The 25,320-nt window shown below is 40.0% G+C and overlaps 2 protein-coding genes across 4 annotated transcripts in view; both read right to left on the bottom strand.

Annotated features, from left to right (window-relative positions):
- mrps5 (mitochondrial ribosomal protein S5) overlaps positions 1-25,320 on the bottom strand; it is a 264,703-nt gene that overhangs the window by 76,270 nt on the left and 163,113 nt on the right. The window lies entirely within an intron of this gene.
- LOC128373038 (uncharacterized) lies at positions 517-25,249 on the bottom strand. 3 transcript variants are annotated; one of them, XM_053333261.1, is made up of 4 exons: positions 24,940-25,249; positions 22,105-22,553; positions 16,021-16,142; positions 517-2,957 (listed from the first exon to the last, which is right to left on the bottom strand). In XM_053333261.1, the coding sequence occupies exons 1-4, from the start codon at positions 24,954-24,956 to the stop codon at positions 2,793-2,795; spliced, it is 753 nt and encodes a 250-aa protein (XP_053189236.1). In that variant the 5' UTR covers positions 24,957-25,249; the 3' UTR covers positions 517-2,792. The 3 variants fall into 3 exon arrangements, with proteins under 3 accessions (XP_053189236.1, XP_053189235.1, XP_053189237.1); XM_053333260.1 differs by lacking the exon at positions 24,940-25,249 and adding an exon at positions 23,486-23,953; XM_053333262.1 differs by lacking the exons at positions 517-2,957; positions 24,940-25,249 and adding exons at positions 3,307-3,383; positions 23,486-23,953.

Below are 25,320 nucleotides of genomic sequence, written 5' to 3'. Positions count from 1 at the left end.
AAATAAAAGTACGGTGGTAGAGAGCATCATCTGATCAGTTATTTTAGAAAATTAAAAAATTAAAACCGTGGATGTGAAATTTGATAATGAGTAAACAAGCAGGTGGGAAATCATTTACCCGTTTAAGTGATTCACATTATTTCATTATTGATGTTCGTCACCTCTTTTGAGTTTCACACTCGTAATCAGGCAGCTTTGTAACAAGTACTCAAATACTATTATTAACAAGTGGAGTAGTCTTTGCTGTAGCTCTTTTGATTATTTACATGCAAAATCTTTTGTTTTAATGCAGATTGAAATTAAATCTTTTAATGCCTTTTTTTTTTTTTAAATCGTCTTCTTGTTATTAATGTATACAGATTGATTTTCTTGTTGTAATTTTTCTGGAGATTTTAATGCATAGCCATGTTCATCCTCCAGACTGGATGTAGTGTTACATAAACACACAGGCTTTTCAGTACAGAGGAAGGCTGGTACTATGTTATATCATGTTACCTTTATCAGTTGGTCTATGAAACTGAACCACACGGCATGGGCGTAGATTTGGGTATGGACGGTAGGGAAATGTCCTTACTAATATTAAGATGTTGCTGGATAGTCTGTACCAATCATTTTACTGACCTCAAACAACTGAGTCGCTTTAACTCCATGTAATGTTAACGGTAAAATCTCTGCAGAGTTGCCAGGTATGTGTGTTTTCTGAAAAGAGTGTGTTATTACAATAAAGAGAGAAAGAGGTGGACACTTGACCAAAGCTGTAGGCATTGTTGACTAGCAGCAGCAGTAGTAGTGAAGTCAGTGAGGTGAAGATTCTGAAGCGGTTAGTATTTATAGTTTAAACGCTCTGAACGTCGCAGAGTTGAAAAACAACTTCACTGGACAAAACAAGGCTCATTTAATATTCTATTTTATTTATAATTTCAGGCGTTATGTGTTATTAGCTAATTTGTCATCATTACTCAGACATCCTCCTAAAAGCCATATAAGACATCTGGTCCTTTTTAAAGAAGAACCAAAGTGTTTGTAACAATTGAGCTTATTTAATAAGAATGTTTTGTAGTCAATCCAAACATTAATCTTTAAAGTTAGTGGGGGAAATATTTACTATTTAATGCCATCTGTCTCTAGAGCAGAGTTATTACTGCATATGTGTCATTAAGACATGAACATTATTTATAGACTAAATGATCCATAGCTTGTCCAACTGATTTGTTTTTGACGTTCAGCCGTCATTTAATTAGGTAGGTGTGAGCATCACTGTGCTTGACTTGTGTCGCCCAAATGAAAGGACAGGATCTCAGGTGAGGTTTGAAAACATTACAGCAGCAAGTTACAGAGCAGCACATTACCTACAGCTTTGTGTATACATTTATTGTGACAGTCTACTTTTTAATCTCAGATTTATAGTTAAAAAGTCTATTGATAGAATAAGCTGTAAAAAAAGAAATCAGAGAAAAAAAATCATGACACAATTCCGGTTTTAGGCAAGTCGGCAAATGACATATTCACTAAACAGTGTATGTGTGCACATCTGTTCCTATTAAATAGCAAGTACACATACATAATTATTATGGCCGTCTGAAAAAACTGTCCCAACCAAAGTTAAAACCAAACCTACGCCCTTGCCACACGGTGAGTAAAGAGGTTGGTAGAGTTCACACAGTAAGAGATAGAATTAGCTATTGTGTACAAATGACTATTTAATAAATGGTAAAGTAGTTCTGAAATAGATGGAGAGGATTGAATGTTGCAATATTTGAGGCCTAAAACTTTCTATAACGTGTGTGTAGAAAAAATGTGTTGTCGTTTATCAAAAAAACTGCAAGTACCTTCAAATGGGTAATAATCTAGATGTCCCAAGACATTAAAATAAGACAACAAATAAACGGACATTTGAATGTTAATGGAGTATTAATGGATTGCAGTATTTAACTTCATTTGGACAGACTATTTAAGAGAGGCTGGGTGATTTAAATACTGTATGTGTTGACTGAAGTTTCTGAGGACTACAGAAAAAAATATTTCATTACCTACCTACCTAACATTTCCCTGTAATATTAATCCTGTCCAAATGGACCTTTAGTTCATGGCATCTGATGATCTCTTTAGTCAATAGCTGTGTAGTTTGAAACTCAAATCATAAGGACACAGTCAATTTCATCAACTCTTCCTAATTTACTATGTAGACATAATAACGTGTAAGTCATGGTAAGAAGCCATTAAATGGTACATTTGTTTAGAAAGAAAGTGTGATAAAAAAAAAAAAAAGATTACTTTGGCCCAGTTGGTTTCCACACGGGTCATGAGTCTGTTGCATGTTGGATCTTAATGCGACAGGAGTGCAAGAACAACCCAACATCTGCAGAGTTGAAGAGTTTATCTTCCTGGGGGACCTCATTACTTATGTACAACAAAAACACCTAAAAAGAAGCCAGAAAAGTAAACAGAAAAAATGTACAAAGAAACTACACAAGGCACAATTTAACCTCCACAGGCGTAATCTTCCAGGTGGGGGGGCGGCATATTTTGGTGACACGGCTGCCCCATGCGCTGTGAAGAAGTGCAAAATCCTGGCTCTTTGGTCGGACTGCAAAGGCTCAGAGAACATGAAGGAAAAACAAAGGTGCAAAAATAAAATTCCAGTCATTTTAGAGTTTTTTTTTTTTAAGGTTTTAAATGATCTGGAAAAGGGAATGAAGTGGGAAGTCCTCAAAAAAAGAAAAAAAAAAGTGATAGATCCAACAACACAGATAAAAAATTACAGATGCTACGTCTGCTGGGTTCTCCAGAGGCTAAACGTCATTGTGGCCCTGGTGGCCGTTCATATTGCCTTGCAAGATTATCCGTCCAATCACAAGCAGCAGGATGCCCACGCACAGCAGGACGGTGGGCTCCTGGCGGATGTGTGGTAACTGGTACGGAGCGATCACACCTCGCCTAGGTCCACCTGCCATCCCCTGGAATACAAAGGACAAAGAGAATTTTGTTATGGGTAACAAATCAACTAAAATTTAACCATGATCTGGTTTCAACTGACCATTTAATAAGTCCCACCCCCCACTTATTTACCATTGTTATGTCCGTCAAGCTTTTAGTTCTGCACTTGGTTGTAAAATGTGTTTCGGTGATCCGAACACAAGTGGTTAGCAGAGACACATCGGCATTCACATCTGTCTTTTGTAAGCTAGTTAGCCAAATATGCTTAAATCATTCCTTACACACCAGCTCTTGTATTTTTGGTTTTAGAAAGACCACCTGTTTTCATTTAAGAGTAATATTGTTTTATTTAAGAGAAAATTCTTCCTCTTTACTTTAAAATCTCTTTGCTGCTGATGTATTCAGGCGCTTGTGGGGAATTCAAGCAGCTGAGATTTGACGGTCATCTGCATAAAAACGCAGTTTAAACAGTACAATAACTTTAACAATCTGTTCCCTTCCCATAGTTACCAATAAAACAACACGATGAGAAAACAAAGCTACACTAGATTTTCAGTTAGTGTAAAGAGTGAGTGTATTTTTGTAGTTAATGTGCTAAAAAGTACATATGAGAACAGGATGTACAGTCTATGAAGTTAATTACATCCGCATAAATAATTTGCATTGATGTTCTGATTGTGTTAACATGCATCAAATGTTCATGTTAACACTTTGATGTGACAGAAGGACAATGCACACATACAGTATATTTACATTCACTTGAAGCACTTAAGTACAGCTTTTCACATCCTGTGTCTGAATGCACACACTGTATGTGTGTCTATATACAGTATGTATGCTGCTCTCCGATAGCGTGGGTTAGTGTGAAAACTGTCTTTTAGAACTAGCATCCTTTTTGTCACTTATTTGTAAACGCTGAAGGATTATCAGCCTCTCAATGAAGACAGTTCATGAAATTTGAGTTTACAGCTATAACCAGAAGCATTTTTTTTCCTCTTAATTCTAATAATATGTTAGCCCCCACTGCTCATTCATCTGTTTCTATCTTCACGTCTCTGTATTGAGTGGTTTGTCAGAGTGATTGTTGTTCGGGGTGTGTTAACTGTGCACTATCCCTCATGCCTCTCGGCGCACGGAGAGCTGTTTTTTCTCTCCTACTGTGCAAGAGTGTGTTGTTTTTCCTGGCTCAGATGCAGCCGAAGCCACGCACACCAACATTAGAGGTTTCTCATTTGCAGCAGCTCCAAGCACACCATCAGATGAACTGCTGACATCATCCCGAGAAGCGACATGACACACCCCACCGGCACTGAGGCACACCAAATCAGTCGCAACAACCCCACAAACTCCTCCTACAGCAGACTGAGGAAGGGCATCTGCTGGCTCGTCTGCAGGGTGCTGTTAGTGTGCGATAAATTTGGAATGAGCTGCATTCATTGGAACTACTATAAATGCCCCCTCTCCCCAAGGGTGTAACAGAAAACTGTTTGCACCTACTGATTTTGAAACAGCAACAGCCAATGGAGAGACTCCAACACGCAGCACATCTACCAGTGGTGTAACTTCATCACTCATTGAGTCAGCCAATCAGTGACAGACAGGTCGCTGCTGCAATCCAGCCAACAATTTAATTCACTTCACTTCTGCTGCAGTATTTGGTTAGGACTTTGACAGAGCACGCTGGAACTGTCCCGGGGTATTTTGAACACCTCTCCATATCTCCACATATCTCCACATATCTCCACACTCAGCGCCCTGTTGACTGAAAGAAGTATTTTCTTTTCTTTTCTGCTCTCTGTCCATGGAGTCGACAGCTCCTGTGCCTTGGCCAAGGTCCACTGCTCAAGCAGCAGCAGCAGCTTCTCGCCGATAAGAGAAGTTTTACTACACTAACAAATACTTCTGTTACTTAAGCAAACAAACAAAAAAATTTGAGGCCATGTTTTCTCTGCTGTATCCAATGTTAGGAAGGAATCTGATTTATCTAGATATATTTTTAAATTAAACAAATAGTAACAAAACAGTTCTCGGCAGTCGCCATGTGGAGGAATTGGTTATACTAGGCAGTTTTTGAGTGTTACATGAATGTGAGGCAGAGGTCTAGTTGAATATCCATCCTCAGCTGTTATTGCTCAAATAAACAAACATTTACAAGAACAACTAAGGCTTTTACGAGAGTAGGAAACATTTTTTCGTGCTGGCAGATAGATGTCCTGTTTTGGCATGAAGCCCTTCAAATACTGCCTGGCCGGATAGAGTGTACAATACCATCCAGACATCGACTGGCACAGAAAAAGTCTTTTGCCTCGGGGCACGACTGTACTCTGAAAAACAGGATCTTTATGAACGAGTGCAAGAGGGGAATATCACAGCCGTGTGGTTTAATGTGAAAAGAGAAACCCCTAATGCTAGAGGAGGAAACAGGTGAGGAGAAGACTAGTTAACCCTGTGATGAATCACAGTCTGCTTCTAATTCTGCCTCTGACCAAGTCAAACAAACAGGTCAGAGACAACCACTGAGTTGGCAAGGCCAGCTCTTTTTCCTTGGCAAAATACAAAGTTGAACAAGTCCAGACCCCGTTTTACTATCAACTAGTTTGGCCTGAAGCCTGATATAGTAGAGACTCATTCATAGCACCTCAAAAGAAAGAAATACATTGTAGAAGAGGCAGAAAGTGACTAAAGACCAGAATGCATCTAGACGACTGATTGAGTTTTCAACCAAATATGGTTTCAAACACTGAAGAAATGACAGGAAGCCATTAACTGTGAATTAAGGCACCGTGACTTGAGACTCAAAAGTCTCCTGGCAGCGAGACTTGGGAAAGGAAGTAAAGTTTTATAGCAAGTTCAGCAAGTTTATTCAAATATCCTGATGTGCTGGAGCGAAAACCAACTAGTTCACTTTCAACATAGAAGCGCTGCTGTTTCCTACTCCAACTCAATACTCAACTAAGTTGACGTAACTAAATTGAGGTCATGGGCTCCTGATTCTCTACAATATAACTTTAACTAGCTAGCAGGTCTTTTCCCAGACATGTTGGTTAGCTAGGAAGTGAGCTATATAACAAACATCATGAGAATATTTTTTTATCATTGTCAGACAACAGCGGGCTGGAAGAAGACAGTATTCTGACATCATGATGTGTTATTTTTGTGTGTGTGTGTTAATTTTCGAGGTATCATCACCTGATTTAGTTTTCTTAAAATCCACATTTGTTGAGACAACAGAGTTGAATCACTAAAAGTAATTTCAGCGCTGCCAAGACTGAGCCATGATTTCCCTGAGTGTCATCAAGGGACTGTTGTGTTTGGCAGCAAACTAAAGAGCTACTCTCCAACTTTGATTTTTTAGGGATTTAGTTTCATCTCCACCACACGAATTTCAATGATTATCATAAATCAACACTCATGTGGGTGTAGAGGTACAGGTGAACACTCTCTGAACCCATTAATTCAGCTTCCTCTTTCATTCGGCACCGCATGAGCGCCAAAGTGTGTCCTTTTGTCATCGTAGCTAGAGCTTTGCTTTAGTTAAAGTGGATTTTGAGTAGTAGAGAGTTGTCATTTTTCTTCAGTGATTTACTCTCTCTGGTTACACCATATGAAGCATTTATAGATTTAATTATACTTCATTGTTTTGGAAACACTGACATTATTTTTATTAATACTCATTTGCTTGCGGCCGAGTTTATGATATTACACATTAGAGACTTGTCTCTCTTCTAAGCTACTTTGGAAGACAGAGACAAGCTTTGTGGTTTTAAAGTTGGCAGCGTCTCTGTGCTCTCTTCTCACCTCATGAACCACTGCCATGATTTGACTGTCAGCATGGTCTGCAGCTTGTAGAATTAGGGAAGAGACCTTGTTGGCAGATTCATGAGTCTCTAGTCATCAAGGAAACTTAATGATAGCTTCTTTCATTATTCTATGTTTGATTTGTTGATCTATTGTTGTCTAGATACCTGACTATGCAAATGGTATAGGGGTTAGGCAGCTGTTTTTGTCATTTTAAAACTAGTATATATTATAAAGCATGCATCTTAGAACCATCATGACCAGTACAACCACAATCTGGACACTAAGCAGTTCTGTATGAGGTTAAAGGTGCATTTTTGTTATTATTATTTTTATTGTTTTAAACACATAGCCCGTGAAAGTGAAGAAGAAACAGTAAATTACAACACAACAGGAGGATGTGGTGTACCTGGGAGGAGTTGACACCTGATGTATGTGGTTTAACACAATTGACGCATTTACTTCTGACCAGAATCCGTGTACAATCTGTCTCAAACCACCAACTGTAAAGATCAAATTGTGTACAATCACATTATTGTCCTACTTTAAACTACTACCTACTACAAGTGCATTTAATGATTCGATGATATTGACATTTTGGGAAATGTGCATATTTGCTTTCTTGCCAATTATTTGATGAGAAGACTGACACTAATCTCATGTCTATATTTTAAGTATAAAGCTAGAGCAGGAGACAATTAGCTTAGCTTAGAATGACGACTGAAAAAGCATGGGGAAACAGCTAGCTTGGCTCTAGTCAAAGTTTGAAAAAAAAAAAAAAAAAAAGCAGCTACCAGCACCCCCAAAATTCACAAATTAACATGCTTAATCTTGCTTGTTTGATCCTGTCATATAAAAGCAACAGTTGTGGTTTTATGGGGGTGTTACATGTTCTAAGAATCTCTTGCTGGGTGCAGTGATTTCATGGAACTTCATAGCAATCTGACAAGGACTGAAGATGTCATAAATGATATACTTTTTTATTTATTTTTTACTTTGGAGAGAACTATTATAGCTGTTTCTCCCAGCTTCTCAGCTTTATGCTAAGCTAAGCTAATTGACTCTTTCCTCACAGGCTTGATTGTGATGTTATTTCTCTCCTCTTCTCAGCAGCTTGTTTAGTTGCTCTATTTAGAAACCCAAAGACTAGCAAGCTGTTTCGTTAGATATTATTTGAGCTGGGATATATTACAGTAAAGTGTTCAGGGAATAGAAATAATATCTAAGATTAAAAGTAGCATGTAGACAATAGGGCTGCTCTGTTATTTGGGTGATTGGTCGTATTTCACAGTCAAGATGAGATGTTTGAACCTAAATCAGAAGCAGATGTTCCCCTCAGCTGACTAACTGCAAGCTGAGAGTCTGACATTAAGCCAAAACTGGTTTCACCAAACACTCTTGATTTTCAACCCTTTACCTCAGGATTACAGAAAAGGAAATACATACACACACACATACATTTGTGATCCTCTAATGGTTTCTTCATTTGAACCCTTACCTCAAATAACCCCTTCCATTATATGAGAATAGAAAGCCTACTGCCACAAATCATTTTCCCGCCGTCCCTGCAACTCTTGCAGACTTCTAACAAGTAGTTCATCTGGTGAACATGCAGGCATCCAGGCACCATGATGTACAGTACATGCACAGGCACATGCATGCGCACAGGCACACATTGGTGCTAAAGTGATGCAATAGACGAACAGTTATAAACTTACAAAAAACAAAAGTGTGCATAAACCAAATGGGCAGTTAGCCAATGAACTTCTTTAAAAAATCATTCAACCAGAAAATCCACCTGTCAAGCTGGTAAGTTAGTGCCCCAGTGACGCCAACTGCACAATCGCTCAGTCGATCAATCAAGCATGATGATATATATCATCTGCTGGGTTTCTTTAAATCATTTTCTGACTTCACCTTTACGTTCAATTTTTCCCTACCTTTTAGGCATTCTATGGTTTCATTTGATTTAAGTAGAAAATTGCTTTTCAGCAGGCATATCAATCCATCACAATGAACATCATGCTGTCTTGGTACAACACTGTCTTTTCATCCTTTCCCAGGAGACTTAACAACCTTTCACATTACGCCTCATGTGACAACTCCAGTGACTGCTGTTTGCACTGTGACTCCAACGACTTGTAACAACTGTTGTTACAACAGGCAGGAGAACTAATGAATCGAGTCATATCGATGACCTTGATGAGAGGTCTTCAAGTATCTTCTTGTTTGTTTGCAGTATTGCGTCTTAATTTCTTCGCATATATGTCATTTTTTTCTCTGTAATTCTTGTTTCCTCTAAAGCTCCAGCCAGATGTTAATTACATATTAAAAATATTGTAACTATTTATCTTGGTACGGTCGCTTTTCTTTATTATGACCATGTGTATTTTATGCTATGTTTAATGTGCATTTTCTATATTTCTGTCCATTTCTATTGCCAGCATATTGCACCATGATGTGATTATGCAAAATTATTGATTCAATGAGTGATGTCAGTCTGTAGTGCAACCTGAGTGGTCGACGTGGGTCAACCAACCTATTTAAGATGGTTTCTGGTCCGTGTTTTGAAACGTTCCAATTCAATCTAATTGCAAGTGAAGAGGACATCGGACAGGAGTTCTTTGTTCTAACTTAACATCTGCAAGTTGATTGTGTATTGCAATTACTAGAAAATAACTGGAATTTAAGGAAAGCTTGAGTCAAAAACGATTAGACGCAAACACAAAAAAAACCTAGGTTTTTCACAGTGTCCTGACTCCTCAGTGTTGAACTTGTTAGTTAGAAAAACTGCAAAATCAATGCAACAAAGTGACAGATAATAAGATACAAAGGGCGGTTTTCTATTACATGGCTCTCCTTTACGCCATCTCCTATATTTTACATATCATCCACATCTGTTTGGGTTTGAAAACCACAGATTTAGCCCCAACAGTTTGGTGAAGACAGATCTCTGACAGTGAAGATTTCAATTTTCTCTTCTTGTTTTCTTACTCTTCTCCTCTCTTTCTATTCACAGTGGAAACATTGAGTCAGCCAGTTCCAAAAAGCTCATGTGATTTTGTTTGGTCACCACAACTTACTATGCTGCCTCTTAAAAATAGCTCTCTCAACAAGGCTACACTTACAGGCGCACACGCCAAACAAGCACACAAGCACACAAGCACACACACACACACACACAATGCAAGCTGAGTCTGGCTCTGTTATGTTATTTCTCTCTCCTTCTTACTCTCACTATGTCTCAGCTTTGTAGTGCCACTATGCAAACTCGACCAAATGATTCGACTTTTAAAATGTTTTTCAGGAGGTTTATTGAGGTCAGTGCATGCATCAAAAGTTCACACACAAAAATATGCACACATACAGGTTGCATTTGTGGTGTTGTAGTTCTGAATCCAACCACTCCTATTCTTACTCATCGCTTTTGTCCTCTTCTACAATCATTCATTGCTAACTTGTCACTGTAAAAATATTTAATCAAGCTTTGATCTGCTCTACATTTGTTTTCTTGTGAGTATCTCTATCCTCTCTATCCTATCTTTGGCTCTTACTCCTCTCTGTCGAATATGCACCCAATCCCTGCACCTTCAGATGTCACATTATGTAATTTAACAACATAGTAAAATGCAAACAAGGTGCTCTGTGTATGGAAAACGAAAGAAATCCCAGCTCACCTGCAGGAAAAACATGAGCACGGCAGGGTGTCGTTTTACAATGAATCAAAACAAGAAAAGTAAGTGTGTAGTTCAAGAGAAGAACCTCTTTGTTGGGGCAGTTATTTTAACTTTTACTAAAGGTTTTCCTCATTTAACCAGAACCAAGCACTAAAGTTTAGCTGACATGCCAACTATACAATATTTCTCATCTTCACTAGGTCTAGATTGTGTAACGTTTAAGGGTTTTATAAGATTATGACTCAGGACTCACAACTTATCTTCTTATCTTTGAGTTCCCCACTGAAAAAGCTGTAAAATGGAGCTCAAAATGCAAATATGGCTGCAAGTCAGAATACGGGACCACCTATCAATCAAATTTTGTCAGTGATGTAGAGCATAAAAGGTACTTAGTGTTGGTGTTGGTGCTGTATGGAGTCCTCAGGCTGTTCAGAAAAGCTGACAAGGGTAATAAATGTAGTGATGCTAAGATGAAGAGTCTACGGCTGCTGCTAACAATTACTGTCATAGTCAATGAATTTATTATACTCTTGATCAGCTGATTAAATGCTTTGTCTATAAAATGTTACACTCCCACAACCCAAGGCAATGTCTTCACATATCAACAGTCCAAAATCCAAAGATATTCAGTTAACTGTCAAGAAACACATACAAACACAAAAAAGACTAAAACGATAAAATGATTATCATACCAATTAATGTTTTTGATCGTCTAAGGGATGAACTGTGCTTCATTTCTAATATATTCTTTCACAAATTGTCCTAGTGTCTCCAAAGAAGGCATCATATTTTCTTTTGCTCCAGAGAGTGACAGTAGAAATCTAAACTCCTTTAACAACCAGGGACATGAATGCAACACAACAATCCTTCAGCTAGCAGGCTGCAAACAGACAGACTCTACAATGGACTTGTATTGTTAAGTTCTGCACTGATGGACGGAGCAATCCTCTTTACTCATGGTTAAACAACAGTTACACACGCACACACACACACACACACACACACACACACACACGAGCAGCCAGCCAGTGACACCCGACTGGTTCACAATGTTCCTCTGAGTTATTTCTGTCTTCAGGACAAAGGGTTTTACCTCCTACTGAAAGATGACAGAGTGTGTTGGAGTTTGTTTGAGTGCGTGTGAGTGTAAGTGTGTGTGTGTGTGTGTGTGTGTGTGTGTGTGTGTGTGTGTGTGTAATGTGTGTGCGTCTTTTGGCAGGATAATTAGACCTTGTGCTTTGCTCCCTGAGAGCTCTTTAACCACAGGGCTGTGCAATAATGAATCTACACTGTCACGGACACCAGGCTGTCACACCACACACATACGGACGCCATACTGAGCACGCTTACAGATGTTTGAAAACAAACACACACACATTGTATAAATGTTTAACTGAGAAAGAGAGGCTGGATTAAATGAGGACAAAGGAGTGAGAGCAAGGAGGATTACTAAAAAAAACAAATCACTTATCATTATATTAGTGAATAAACACCCTTGAACATGTTATCTAAAAATAATAATGAATTGCCTCAACACTGTTTGTATGGTAAGTGTTTTTATCAAGAGCTTTTCCATTTTTTTCTGTCAATTAAACAAGGTGTGTTTGTGCAGGTGATATGAGTCACTTGAAAAGCCGACACAACCTGAAGTGATGAAGCTCTGCCTTCAGGCTGGCGCCTTCGTGCAATGATTAAAGCCGATTAAAGATCCTCTGTCAACTATGACACGAAATCAAGTGGCAGCTCAGTATAAAACAGTATTGTAATGAAGGCTCGCTGATTGCGGGGAGGGAGGACTTGTCAGAGTGTGCTGAAATATCCCCTATAATTGACTTTGAACCCTGATGTCATAAATTCACCCATAAAGTCGCATCTTTAATGTTAAATGGTTAGAACCCCTATATAACAATATCACAAAGTACATTTTCTTTACTTATTAATAGGAATATCATCCACTTCTTGGATGATTTAAAAGGATGTTCACACATTGTTGAGGATTTTCCTATAATTCTCCTCTGCGATCCTCTGAGTCTACGAGCCCACCCCAGAGATGTTTTTCCTCAGGACTTGTCATGCCTGAAACACTTTCAATAGCGTTCAGCAACGCATGATTCATGATGATTCACAGTGATTCGCCTTTCCTGCTAACCGTGTTTGAAATGTGAAGTGTTTTTGACATTGTTGGGAAAGGGATTCAATTCTCCAATTTGAGCGAGGAGATGTTATTCCTGCAGTGCGTCTGTGTTTGATCCAGGGTGCTGGTTGGGTCACTTATTCAGGCTGTTCTCAAGTGATGGATGAGACATGATGGTTCACAAAGACTCCAAAGATTACTTAGAGGTCGCCTGGAACGAGGGTGCTAGGGCTCGCACCGGAGTCCAGGTCTTGGGATGATAGCCTTGGTTGAATGCTTGGTTATCATTTGCAAGTCGGTATAGCAGGCAACAAAATAAACCCCTACCTGTCAATATGCCAGGTTGTGCCTTGACCTGATGCCTTGCACGGGTTTGGTTCAATGCCTGCTTTCATCAGATCGGATCAAATGTCTTAATCTTAAGGACTAAAAGATTTGAGGACAAAAGATTTGAGGACAAAAGATTTCAGTTGTTGGAAACTCACCATCAGCAGAAATAAAAAGCAAACGAACTACAATGATCTGTTCAGAGCTGCTATTCTTATTACTTCTTTATGACATTTTTAATAATTCCTCGCCTCAATCCAGAGCAGCCAACTTGGTCCTTGTTGGACCACAGTTAGCCAGCAGAGGAAGTAGACAACCATCGTTATACCAGCTGCTTCTTGTCACCTGCCAGTGAGGAGCTTCATTAGCAGGAAAATATGTGAGATTCACATTATTCAAACTAGGGTGTGGGACTTTTAGTACATGGTATACCTCTCTGTGCTCAAATGATGCTAGGGTCTGAATCTCTAGGTAGTCTCCAAATGTTTTGCTCCTCTTTCTTCAGCTGTATATTTGTGCTGCCATGCTCATATCATATATTTTTTCATCTAGTTGTTCTTTCTTAGCGGAACAAACTCAGCTGAACTAAGTGTTCTAGCGTTGGTTTGTTTCAACCACAAAAAAGCTCCTTTCTGCTCATGCCAATTAAAAAAAAAGAACCCTGAAAAGCATCTAATGTTACTGCGGTTATGAAATCATTTGTAACAATGCATGTACACTTGTCCAAAGCAACAACACCTGACCAGAGAACAGGGAACAAGCCTCCATGTTCCTCTTTTCGCTGCGTTCTCATTGTTCTACGGTATGAACAAACACACACACGCAAACACACTCTTTCTGGATGATTCTTCACAGAGGTTCACAGAGGCCTTATCATACAAACAGAAACACACTACTACTCTTGTCTTTTTCTTTGTGTCTCCCCGTCAGTGTGAATAAGTGTTGAGTCACAGCCTTGAATCATCACGTTCTCACATATTTCCACCTCCAGTGTTCCTCTACTCCTGAATCTCAGCCGAGGGCCAAAGCAAACTTTGCTTTGCTTACCATGAACAGGTCATACAAGGAGTGAATAAAACTCTCCCGGATGTCACGAGAGAGAGCAAACGCTTGATTTCAAAGACTTCTGTGCCTAGCCTGAAATGTTCAAGGAGCACACAGACATATATTTGATCACAGAGAAGGCAAATAAATGCAATGATTGAGCATCAGTAGCTGCAGGATAAGACAAACCTGAAAGATGAATGGGTAATTTAGCTCTGTTAATGATGGGTTTTAGAGGCACGTGAACATAAGTGCACTCAAATAACACCCTTACAGGGGTTTCGTGCCTTTATTTTTTTTTGTAAAGGTTGCATGTGCGTTTGGGGGGGGGGGGGCATTGGGGGGGTGCAGCAGCTAGAGGACAGAAAGAGTTACCAGCCTTCCTGTTTGATGCTCATTAGCAACCAGAAGATTAAACACAGAGGGTGAAGCCTGACTGCTTGGCTGCAGAGTTGTAGCTTCATCGCTGTTAAGCTTTTAGCACCAAGGGAACACTTGAAGCTCTTCACTGAGATGAAACGGTCCTGTCGTGCCTTTTCACAACTTCTTTTTTTTTTTTAAATCCACTTCTCTGGTGTGATTAAAGTGAATTTAACCCAGCACTGATTTCCACCCCCCTTTCCTGTCTTGTTTCCTAAAGCTGGACTCAGCTCGTTGATAGAGGAGTAAATAAAACCATGATGATGCAACATGAAGAAATGTTGCCAAGGAAACTGAAGCCAAGAGGAAATAAACTCTTACTGTAGTTAAGCAACTTTACAACACGCTCAGTGTAAGTGATGGAGTTATATCCACCGCAATAATGTGATTATTTGTGCAGTAAGCCAATAGTGACAGTACTACTGACTACTTCATATTGTAGAGCTGGATTACCTCTGCATCTATTAATAGTCCTGGCATGTATTCTTATAAATCTGTCAGTTTTTGTGCTGTCTTGGTTCTTAGTGCAGACACGATGAACCAAATTCAACATTTCTAGCTTAGCGATGGAAAAATAAAACTAAAATATCTTCCAAAATAAATCACTTTCTGTTACAAGTGCCGAGAAATGTACAAATACAACAAGTCAGCAGTCTAAAACACCTCAGTCTACATCAGCCACAAAATAATCAGCTAAACTGCTGTTACTGAGGCTTGCAAATAAGCTCCACTTTTCTAATGAGCAGTCAATGAGCTTCTCCGGGTCTTACCACATTTAAAAACACCCAATTTGTACCACTAAGCTTTGTTTTTCTTTCTTTCCCACTGCTGAGAAGTGGCTGAGGGCTTTACAGAAGAGAACAGAGCTGTTTTACCCCTCTCTGTGCTCAACAAGTTAATCTTCTGCTCCTCTACTGTTGAGTTTTGTTTTGTTGTTTTTTTTTTAATCATATGGCTGTTTACATGTGTTTGGGTGTTTTTAACTGCAGTGGTTACTGTGGCATCTGGATATTCTGCAGCTTCAGGCTGTCTGCTTGGTTATTTTCTGATCAAAAGTAATTTCGTTTTTCTCACCCCGAGCGCAGTGGAAACAACCAGCTGGTCACAGGCTCCCGCAGATCACCCATGGCGCCTTTTCAGGGGCATTTTTTTGTCCTAACCTCCCTTTATTTACTTGCCCTGCTGAGCATGTAAGTCATTTTCAGCAGCATCCTGCTTTACATTCACACAGTTATACAGCCGCTGTTGTGACTTGATTTCGGGGTGTTTTCATTTCTGTACAGCAGTAATTTAATAAACAATAACAAACCAGTTTTGACAAACTGTTATTAGTGAATCATGCTGGATAGGGACAATAATCTCTGAACAAACAAATGTCTCTCATTCACACAATTCTATCTAGATGGGACTTTAAATGAGATAACTTAACCCCACCATAACAAAAGAGACTCCGACAGAATGATGTTGGATTTGATCAAATTGATAAGGCATTTACATCCGTAAGCTAACCACAGTCTTCCTCTGTCAGCCAATCAGCAACTCCACTGCAGCTGTTGAGGCTTCAGCACTTTGCTCGGGAGCTTCACAAATGTGGTGGCTTTTTTCTATACCCAGATCCCATCTCCCACACTCTCCCACACTCTAACACACACACATACACAAACAGTGTCTATGATCACTGACCCTTAACATGAGCACTTGATTGTAGTTGTCTCCAATGAGTCGGAGTTCTCGTCCGATTGCCTCCGCCTGCATGTCCCCTGCTGCGTTTTGTTGCCTCGTGCTAGAGGGGCTGGGAAAGCTTCCTGGAACAGAGAGGAACAAACATACAGACTTTGCTAATACGATCATACAAAGCATTTAATAATAAGTATTGTATGTTACACACATTCAACTGGGTGCTGCAGCTTTAGCTATTGCTTTTATTCAGCACAGTTCTGCAGTACAGAATTAGAGCGTCTCCAACGACACAATACAGGTTTTTTTAATGTGTCATTGGATTGCAAGACACTGCAAACATCAAATGATACAAGATACATCTTCCAATAACAGTATACAAAAACATCACGTACACCCTTATGCTTCCCACTTCCCAGGCGTTCTTATTGAACATACATGTTGAACCAACTGGCAACATTAATATTAAACAGAAAGGGTGTTAATTCTGTGGATGAATTCACAGAAGATGGTGGCAAAAAAAAAATACTATCATGTCGAAATAGTTTTTTTCTAGGCTGCCCTGAATGCTACAAGCACACCAGTAACACAAAAAGAACATTTATGCAAATCTTTTCAATCTATTTTGTGCCGATCACTTGTTATTGAAAGTTCTGAGCACTTTCTTTTGTGACAGATAGAGTGGAAATGTTTGTGGCATATAAAGCCCGCTTGGCATCACGCAACCTGTAGTTCAGGCTGTGACCACCACACCAACACTAGCTCCACTCTCAGGGTCATGACTGATTCATCCTTTGTTTTAAATCTTTTTTTTTTTTCTTTAAAGATTTTTTCGGCATAGATGCCTTTATTGAGTAGACAGACAGGAAAGATGGGAGAGAGAGAGGGGTGTGTGACATGCAGCGTACATGGCATGCGCTCTAACCACTCGACCACCTGCGCTCCCCTTTGTTTTAAATCTTATGAAAAACAGTGAAGGTATGTGATAGAAAAGCAAATAGCACTTCTAAAACCAATTAAACCATCACATGTGATTTTTATGAGACACTCACATGTGATTTGCAGATTTGATGTCCAGCTTTCCTGCCAACACATGAGCACATGTAGCATAATGGTGTTAGTGAAGCTGCTGCAGGATTGCATGTCTGGATCATCAGCAGGAACATTTGGAGGGAATTAAGACAGACAAGCGGAGAGCGATTCAGGAGTGGGTGGTTCACAATATTGAGGAGACTTTTTTAGGTTTGACCCAGTTGAGTGTATTTGATGTTATAAAAGATGCACGCTCACCAGGCTGTGATAAAAACCACAGAGAAGTAAATCAGAGTGCTTATTCATCCAGATGAAAACAACAACAAAGCAAGCACACAAAGCTACTGTGACAAACATCCTTCTATTTTATTCATAGTTTAGATACAAGAGCAGATACCAGAAATTTTAAGAAATGGGTTTTCATGGAAAGAGTAACAATATGAAATGTAAAGAGCAACCGCTAAACCAGCTGACCGGGCAAAGCAAATGTATCTGTGTGTTTGTGGTTAATGTTATATTCTCAGTCTGAATTAGAATATGACTGTGAAAGGCTCTGACCTCTTGCGGATCTTCACTTATGACTCATGCACACTGTCATGAAACCGAGACTTTATCCTCCAATCTCATCATCCTCCAATAATTTGAGAGACCAACACAGTGAAGAGGCTCCTAATGAAATGAGTTATTTAACAACCATCACAGTTTTGAGGGTGGTCTGCCAAAATTAAAATCAATTGTTTGACTGTTAGGATTTTTCAGACTTTACAATCACACAAGTAGACCACACACACTAAAACTGACAATTCACAATATCAATATTTCCTATGTGAAATAATATGAATTCAACTGTTCAGTCTGTCTACTTGTTATATTTTGCTTTTTTAGTGTTTACTTATTTATTATAACTTGCTTTTTTGTTGATGCTTCTTCTTCGCACGCTATCCTGTTTACTGCTGTAACACTCTGAATTCCCCCGCTGTAGGACTAATCAAATATTATCTCATCTTATCTTAATTCATTGAACTCACAGCATCTGCATCAGCGACCATGATACAGAGGATATACAGCGTCTTGGTTCACAATTTATGGTTATGGTAAGGATAAAGTAAATGAAAGTTATATTAACATCTAGAAGATAAATGCTATAAAAATGAATATTTAGTTTTGCTGCAGTCATCGTTGAATTTTCTCCTTGTAATCGAAGACAAAACATGATGATCTTTGGTTTGAAATCATTCTTCATTTACCCAGAATACATACTGAATTGTTCATTGGTATATACTACAGCCTCAGATTAGATTTCAGTTTAGAGTCTATCTATTAGATCAAAGCCTCAGGCACAATCTATCTTTGTACAACCAGCCCTAAGGTTGTGTTATAAATAAATGTGAATATAAATCAACCCAAGAAAAACTGCATCGGAGTCAGCTGTTCCAGTGTGTTTACGACTGTAGATGTGATCTTGCTCCTTCAGGAGGAGGAAGTGTTGTGATAGCAGCTGTAATCACGCTGTCAGAGAACGGTAACAACAAGTTGATAAACTGATCCTCCTGACGCTCCGATGCTCTATCTCGCTCTCTGACACAAAACGGGCATTTTTGATACCTGAGACTTGTTATTTGCTAAGGACAATGTATGATATTTTGCAAATGGTACAAGTGTATGTGTGGTTTATCTCCTATCTGTCCTATCTGATGAACGTAGCAGAATGAATGAGAGGCGAAGGGTTTCTGTCTGCGTCTTACAAAAGACCTGCAGGCCTATTTTGACTGCGACACACACACACTGAGGCTTATTTTGATTGGCATACTTAATGACTGACACGCACACACACTTGTATGTGTACGCGTGCACGCACACACACGCTTGCCTGTCTGTTTTGACTGGTATCTTGTCTGTCTGGCTGTGGTGGAAAAGGACAGAGGAGACAGAATCAGTCTGGCCAATCACTGCCATTATAAAAAGCAGAGCCATGTATACAGAGGTTGAGACAATATGCTGAGGTTTCCAAAGCCTCTGGAGAGTCCTTTTTCTTAAAAAGGTGCTCTTATCCTGGAGAAATACAAACACAGATAGATGTGAATGTGGTTAAATGAATTTAGATACGAGTATATTCATGTGATTCTTGCATCAAGAATGACGTGCTTCTCTCTATCTTTATCTGGCTGAAAAGCACATCAACCACAAGTGACAGAGAGTTTGAGAAATTAGAAAGGTCGTCGCCGGATGAGATAATGGACATATTTGACATCCACAGCACTAACTAACACTGCAAGGGGATGCTCTCTTTTTGTTGTTTTGTTTTTTTGATTTATCTCAGCCTCATGGGACAGTTGTTTTGGTCACCAAGCAACAAGATTGGCAACTTTAGCCGGCGGCATCGTGTCTAAAAGCAGGAGTTGTGCTGATATAAACAAGTCCACTGGAGCACCATTTTAGGTTGTTGTTGCTGGAGGTGACAGACTCATGTGTGTTGTGCTGTGTTTTTATCTAAATAACAAGCCGACATAAATCCTGAGTACAGACAGATGAATGTCCAACAAAGACTTTTCTCATGTTATGACCAAACTGACGGAACTTGCAATAAATTTTATCCACAGTACCCATAGTCAAAAGTCTTTTATGACTACATTTGAACTGACACTTCATCTGCTTTCAGTAATTACACTTCAGCTCTGTGTTCAACCATTTTCAGCACTTTTACTTCAGCTGAAATGTCAGCTCAACACAGTGATTAACCCTCAACTGACATATCAACTGCTTTCATCTCTTTTCCCTCAAATGACAACAACTCCTTTCGGTGCTCGCTCTTCAACTGATATTTCAAATCCTTTCAGTGCTTCGACTGACACTTCACCTCCTTAAAAGGGGGAGTGAGTTGATTTTATACATGACACGTGTGGAAAAAAGTTGTGTAAAGCCGTTTGTGGCTCCAGATGGAGCAGCGCGAAATCTGATAAATCACTCGAGGCAAGGCAGCCTCGGGTAGGGCTGAAGACAAATAAAAATCTGTGGATGTGGAGTGAGAAAGAAGTGAGTTTAACGGACCTCTGCAGCTCGCTTCTCATCTCTGCTTAAGGCTAATAGCTTGAGGCTATCAAATGCTGCTAGCATAACGCACCCAAATCTCAAAATGATCAGTCACGATATTGGGTAATGTAGGCAGCAGGTTTTGATGAGGTGAATGCAGGGAATAAAAAAGACTACACTGCATTGATTTTTTATTTATTTATTTATTTATGTTCAAACTCCAACAATGTTTTCAAAGTGCAATAATAAATTGCATTCTGCTTAAAGTGTTTTATCTTTCAACTGTAAATCTTATGCAACATGTCACATGCAAATGATAACCATTAACTTGTTTGCATAGATTACACACTGTTTTAGAAGCTCCGAAGGCTAAAGATGTTTCACTATTTTAAATATTTTCCAACTGCAAGTTTCCAGCGGTGGGTATAACTAAATTTTTTTCTAGTTTTGTTACAAATACAGTCGGACTGATTCAGTTTTATATGGCTTATTTGGTGAGGACACACTATGTTTTTTATATAGTGATTGATGACTTTCACATGGTATTTTATGTCAACTAATTAACATATTCGCAAGAGGTTGCTTCCTCATGACTTTCCTGTGATGAGACACACACACACAGTTGGGCATGGTCCTTTTAGTTTACCCAGATGCAAGACCCCCCTTCCTTCCTGTAAATCCGATTCAATAGGATTCCATGAGAACTGTGAATCTAAGGCAGCCATCCAAAACCAGCAGGTCTAAAAAGGCCTGCTGAGACGCATGAGTCATACTTATTCACAAAGTTTGTTACTATAAATTGCTTTTACAGAAGGCAAAGTCACCAAACAAGATATATGGTAGCTTTTAAACAGCATTACAAAGTGCTGTTATGGATGTGTGTTTGTGTCCAACAAGACAGTAGAAATTAGGACTTGGATGTAAGATTAAAACTAACGTGAATGTATAATCGTAAGTTCCACTTGTGTTTATGTGAAACAAATGCCTTTGATAATGTAGTATGGCTTTCATATGAGGTAAAACTAATGTGCTTAGTTTAAACATATCCTGAATGGGTTTGGGAAGGTTACACAAGCTCAAAAGCTGTAAAAGTTACTCAAGTAAGAATTGGCGTTATACTACAATAGGATGAGAGCATGGGAATCACAAGAAATGGGTTTGGCACTGAGGAGTCATGTTGGTGTGTTTTTGCATCTGCATGTTTCAGCCTGATGGGCCAGGGGGATCGAGGTGCGCGCTGTGTTAGTCATTCGAGTAGGATACAGAAAAAAACACATGATGACTTGCTCATTTGAGAAAGTAGCAAAAAAAAAAAATCTATAGTGGAAACAACTCTCATGAGTAAGACCTAGTGGGAGAAAAAGGGGAGTACAAAAACATCCTGAGTATGTTTTTGTTCATCTTTTTACTATCATTGTTAACATTCAACACCAACACCGCCCAAGCCTCCAAATCTTTGAAAAAGGAAGCTCAGGGAGCTGGCTCATATCTAGTTTCATATTTTACACCCACACACTGCAGCAGCTAAATTTCACAGTGAATACAGCCAGATCAGCTTGTATTGACTGATTGAGTCAGTAACTTGCACTCATACCAGATATGGAATAGTTAATATAGTATCTTGATGTGTATTCAGATATTCAGTCTTAACTTCACTCTTAAAACTGATAGTCTGGATGACTTTTTCGAGCCAATTCAGGGCGTGATTAAAAGTATTATGTGTTTTTAAGCATAAAGGTCTATATATCAGAGGTTGGTTGACTTAGTTGATCATTGATGCCTCCTTTTATCACTTATAACAGCAGCAACAAGGCAAACGAGGCATGCCTTCATAAAAGCAAAAAATTGGATGAGAAGTGTTTTAATACCAGTTTTCTCTCCGATTTATTTTTTAGATCTGCTTCAAGTTGCTGTTTTCTTTATCACTATTACTTGTCACGGGACTTGGTAACGATAAACTATTTTACCTGCGTGTATGTTTTAATACTGGCGGGTAATTATCTGTCAAGTATGCAAAGTGCCTCTCACCGTGCTGCTGGTGCGTCCGCGGTCCTCCGCTCTGCGCCTCAGACATACGCTGCAGGGCGTGAATCATCACCTGGCCGGTGGGACTCGGAGTCTGCGTGGCTCTGTCAGCCGTCGCTGGCCTCGGGGACAGCGGGGAGCTCGGCAGCGAGTCGCCCTCGAAAGAGTTATATCCGCTGGATAAGCGGCGACGAGGGAGATGGAATATAGACCTCTTCTGAAACACTCCTAGGCTGTCGGTAGGGGAGAAGCCTTTTCTGCACCAGGACGGCGACGGCGGTTCTCCTCCTCCGGTGGACCCGGGGTTGCCAAAGCTCTGCTCGCCGCGATCGGTGGCTGGATTTGAACGGGAGGTTTGCTCTGAAGCTCCAGCAGCAGCGGCGGGTGGCGGATCTCCTCCGCTCCCCTCTGTTGCCCTTACTGCGGTCGAGACATCGGACCGGTTTGGTGGTCTGTTGGATGAACAGAGCGTCACCGTCAACCTGGGCTTTCATCATTATGCTCAATACAGCCTCAAGTCTGTTGCATCTGGAGCTGCAGCTGGATATGTTGCGGCGCAGGACAGGACCTCAGATTGGAGGTTTTCCTTAACAGCTTTACAGATTAACTTCACAGGAACATTTCGCAATGACTGGCGTGCTGACGTGCAATGGACTGTTTTATATAAAACGGATCCGCCTTAATAATCTGCTAGGTTTGTCTTGAATGACACGTTACCATATTCTGACGAACTTCCCGCTGCAGCTGAAGCTGTTGGAGTTGTGTGAGATGTGGGTGTTTAACTTATGTGCAGTGACTGTGTTCCTGCTCAGGCTGTAGCCTAGGTTTCCTGTCCAAACTGGCCGCTCGGCGCGTCCCTATTGTTTGTCAGAAAATGCTGATTGCAGCACATCTTTGTTTGATTTGTGGGGGAAAATAATCAGGCATGAAGGAAGCGGCTGGAGTAACTGCGTCACACACTCAAACAGCAAGAGATGTCCATCTCAGCAGACCAGTCAGTCTGGAAATAAAATTGTTCCTGTAGCCAAAATCAACTAAGACAATATTTTGGATTAATCAATTTATTTAAAGTTGATTTACGGAATCAAGGTAAAAACAAAATGCAGATTATTATTTAAAACACGTATTTACCTCAGGAACAATACATTTTACAGAAGTATCATTTTCCGTTTCAATCTGCATAGACAGATTTACAATGTTAAATTCTAATAAAAGAACTGATATTGTGCTGCAGCGCTTCCTGTTTGTCCAGACTAACTTCAGTTTCCCCGGCGCACCGATTCCCAGCGGCAATGACCTACTTCTGTGCCAAAATGACCTAAAATTATAAGCAACTGGTTTTAGTACCAAGTCTCCATGTGCCGACAAATACATTTTTACGCACCTTTGATCCTTTTGGTTTTTACGCATTTTTACGCACACTGGAACAGCGACAACAACCGCACTTTAACTGGACCCGGCGACCGTCCTCCAGCCGTATGAAAATGTAAACTTTCCCTGCGGGTTTCGGTACAGCTCAGAGCGCTAAGAGGAGAGACGTTAAGCGTGTCAGGCGTCGTATAGCGAAACGGCACCAAAGCGTACCCGCGGTCACCAAGCCAAAACGGAAAAACAAACTGAGGGAATTAAAGGAAATCCACAACACCAATACCCGAAATCTAGTAAACAAGGATTTTTATCAGGTGTCACGGTGCTTAAATGTGAACGGCATCCGTTCACATGCAAGTCTGAACCGTCTCAGTATTGAAATGAAGTGGTAGGCTGTAGTTTCTGTGTCTCCGTGGGCGACCACAAACCAGTCGAGATTCACTAGAAAAGGTGACATTCCAGATAACACGATAAGGTTTCACTTTACTATTAAGACAAATGTATTAAAATAATCCAGCAGCTGTCATAAACAGAGTGTGCGTCTTGGATTCCAAACTTTCTTCTAACCAATGCAATGTGCGCCTCCCACCGGCTGCACATATACCTACACAATGTCCTAAACTGGCAGTAAAGTGAGACAATTGCTTATCCATTACAGTTCGGTAATGTTAAAATTAAAATCACACGTGAATTCATAACCTGAAATGTAATGGTAACTTGAAAGGCGTTTGCACTCGGTGACCTCGATCATAACGTGGCAAACTGCCTCATATATGAACAAAGTTTAACTATAAGGAGGAAAACATCACCTCACAAAAGTCTTGCCAATACATAAAAGACGTGCAGCGCATAAAAACTGCATGCATTATTTGGCACATGAAATGCGTTTTACCCTCTGCATCTCTGCAGATATAGCGACCCGCGGGAGAATTTGTTGAGATTATCATTTCACTTCCATGCTGTGTTTATCATCATTAAATGTCCTTAACACGAAACTAATGTGTTATGAGTTTAATAAAAAGGAACCGAAGCCGGTGCTCAACACACTCTGGCTCACTGCAAAACGCACTGACATACACTCTGCATAACACCAGAAACATCCATGAAGTAGGAAAAAGTCGCTTTATACTCTGACTTGAATATTATACAAATGGGTATAAAGTGCTGTAATGTCGGCTGGGCTCGCTTTTTAGTCATTTAATGAGAGAAAGCACAATGTAAAGGCACAGCTACTATTAATTTTCTATATTAAAAACACTGTTATTATGCGCAAAAGAGATATCACGGAGGGTGTTTGCAGCGTGACAGCTGACAAGCTGAGCACAGTCGGAAAATTGATTTTTGTAAAGTTTTTGAAAACACAACACACAGACACACACACACACACAAACACTGAGGCGCACACACACACAGACACTGAGGCACACACACACACACACATATCTACATAACCTATCTGGCACAACTCACCTGGACTCGCGGTGCATGTCAGTGGCAAGACATCACTGCGGGTAACGAAAAATAACAGGATGATTGGCTATAGTATAAAAGTATACTTATAAAAGTGAGTCCAAATAGGGTCCTCGGGTCCAATGTGCCCCAAAACGAGACGTCCAAAAGTACACAAAATAATAATAAATCCAAGAGTTTCCGCGGGAGAGATGGTTGAATACTCCGTCTCGTCCGAGTGGAAACTGTAAGGGGTGATAAACAAACTTCGTCCAACAGCTCTTTTGTCTGCAGTAAGGTTTCCTTCCTTCTCTCCCTCTCACGCTCTTTCTCTCTCTCTCCCTCTCTCTCTCTCTCTGTTCACTACACTGTAGAAGGTGCCGTCTGAGTTCAAGCTGATAG

Source organism: Scomber japonicus, chromosome 14 (assembly GCF_027409825.1).
Source record: "Scomber japonicus isolate fScoJap1 chromosome 14, fScoJap1.pri, whole genome shotgun sequence".
In the NCBI taxonomy this organism is placed as follows: domain Eukaryota; kingdom Metazoa; phylum Chordata; class Actinopteri; order Scombriformes; family Scombridae; genus Scomber; species Scomber japonicus.
Note: the sequence above shows the minus strand (reverse complement) of the source record. Positions and strands in the feature narration are given on the sequence as shown.

What these genes read in the sequence shown, in the direction of transcription:
- LOC128373038 (XM_053333260.1), bottom strand. Translation starts at nt 23,511, where the DNA reads ATGCGTAAAAACCAAAAGGATCAAAG. An exon ending in GCGGACGCACCAGCAGCACG is followed by an intron (nt 16,143 to 22,104) that starts GTGAGAGGCACT and finishes TCTCTGTTCCAG; the next exon opens with GAAGCTTTCCCAGCCCCTCT. An exon ending in ATCAAGTGCTCATGTTAAGG is followed by an intron (nt 2,958 to 16,020) that starts GTCAGTGATCAT and finishes TTTGTATTCCAG; the next exon opens with GGGATGGCAGGTGGACCTAG.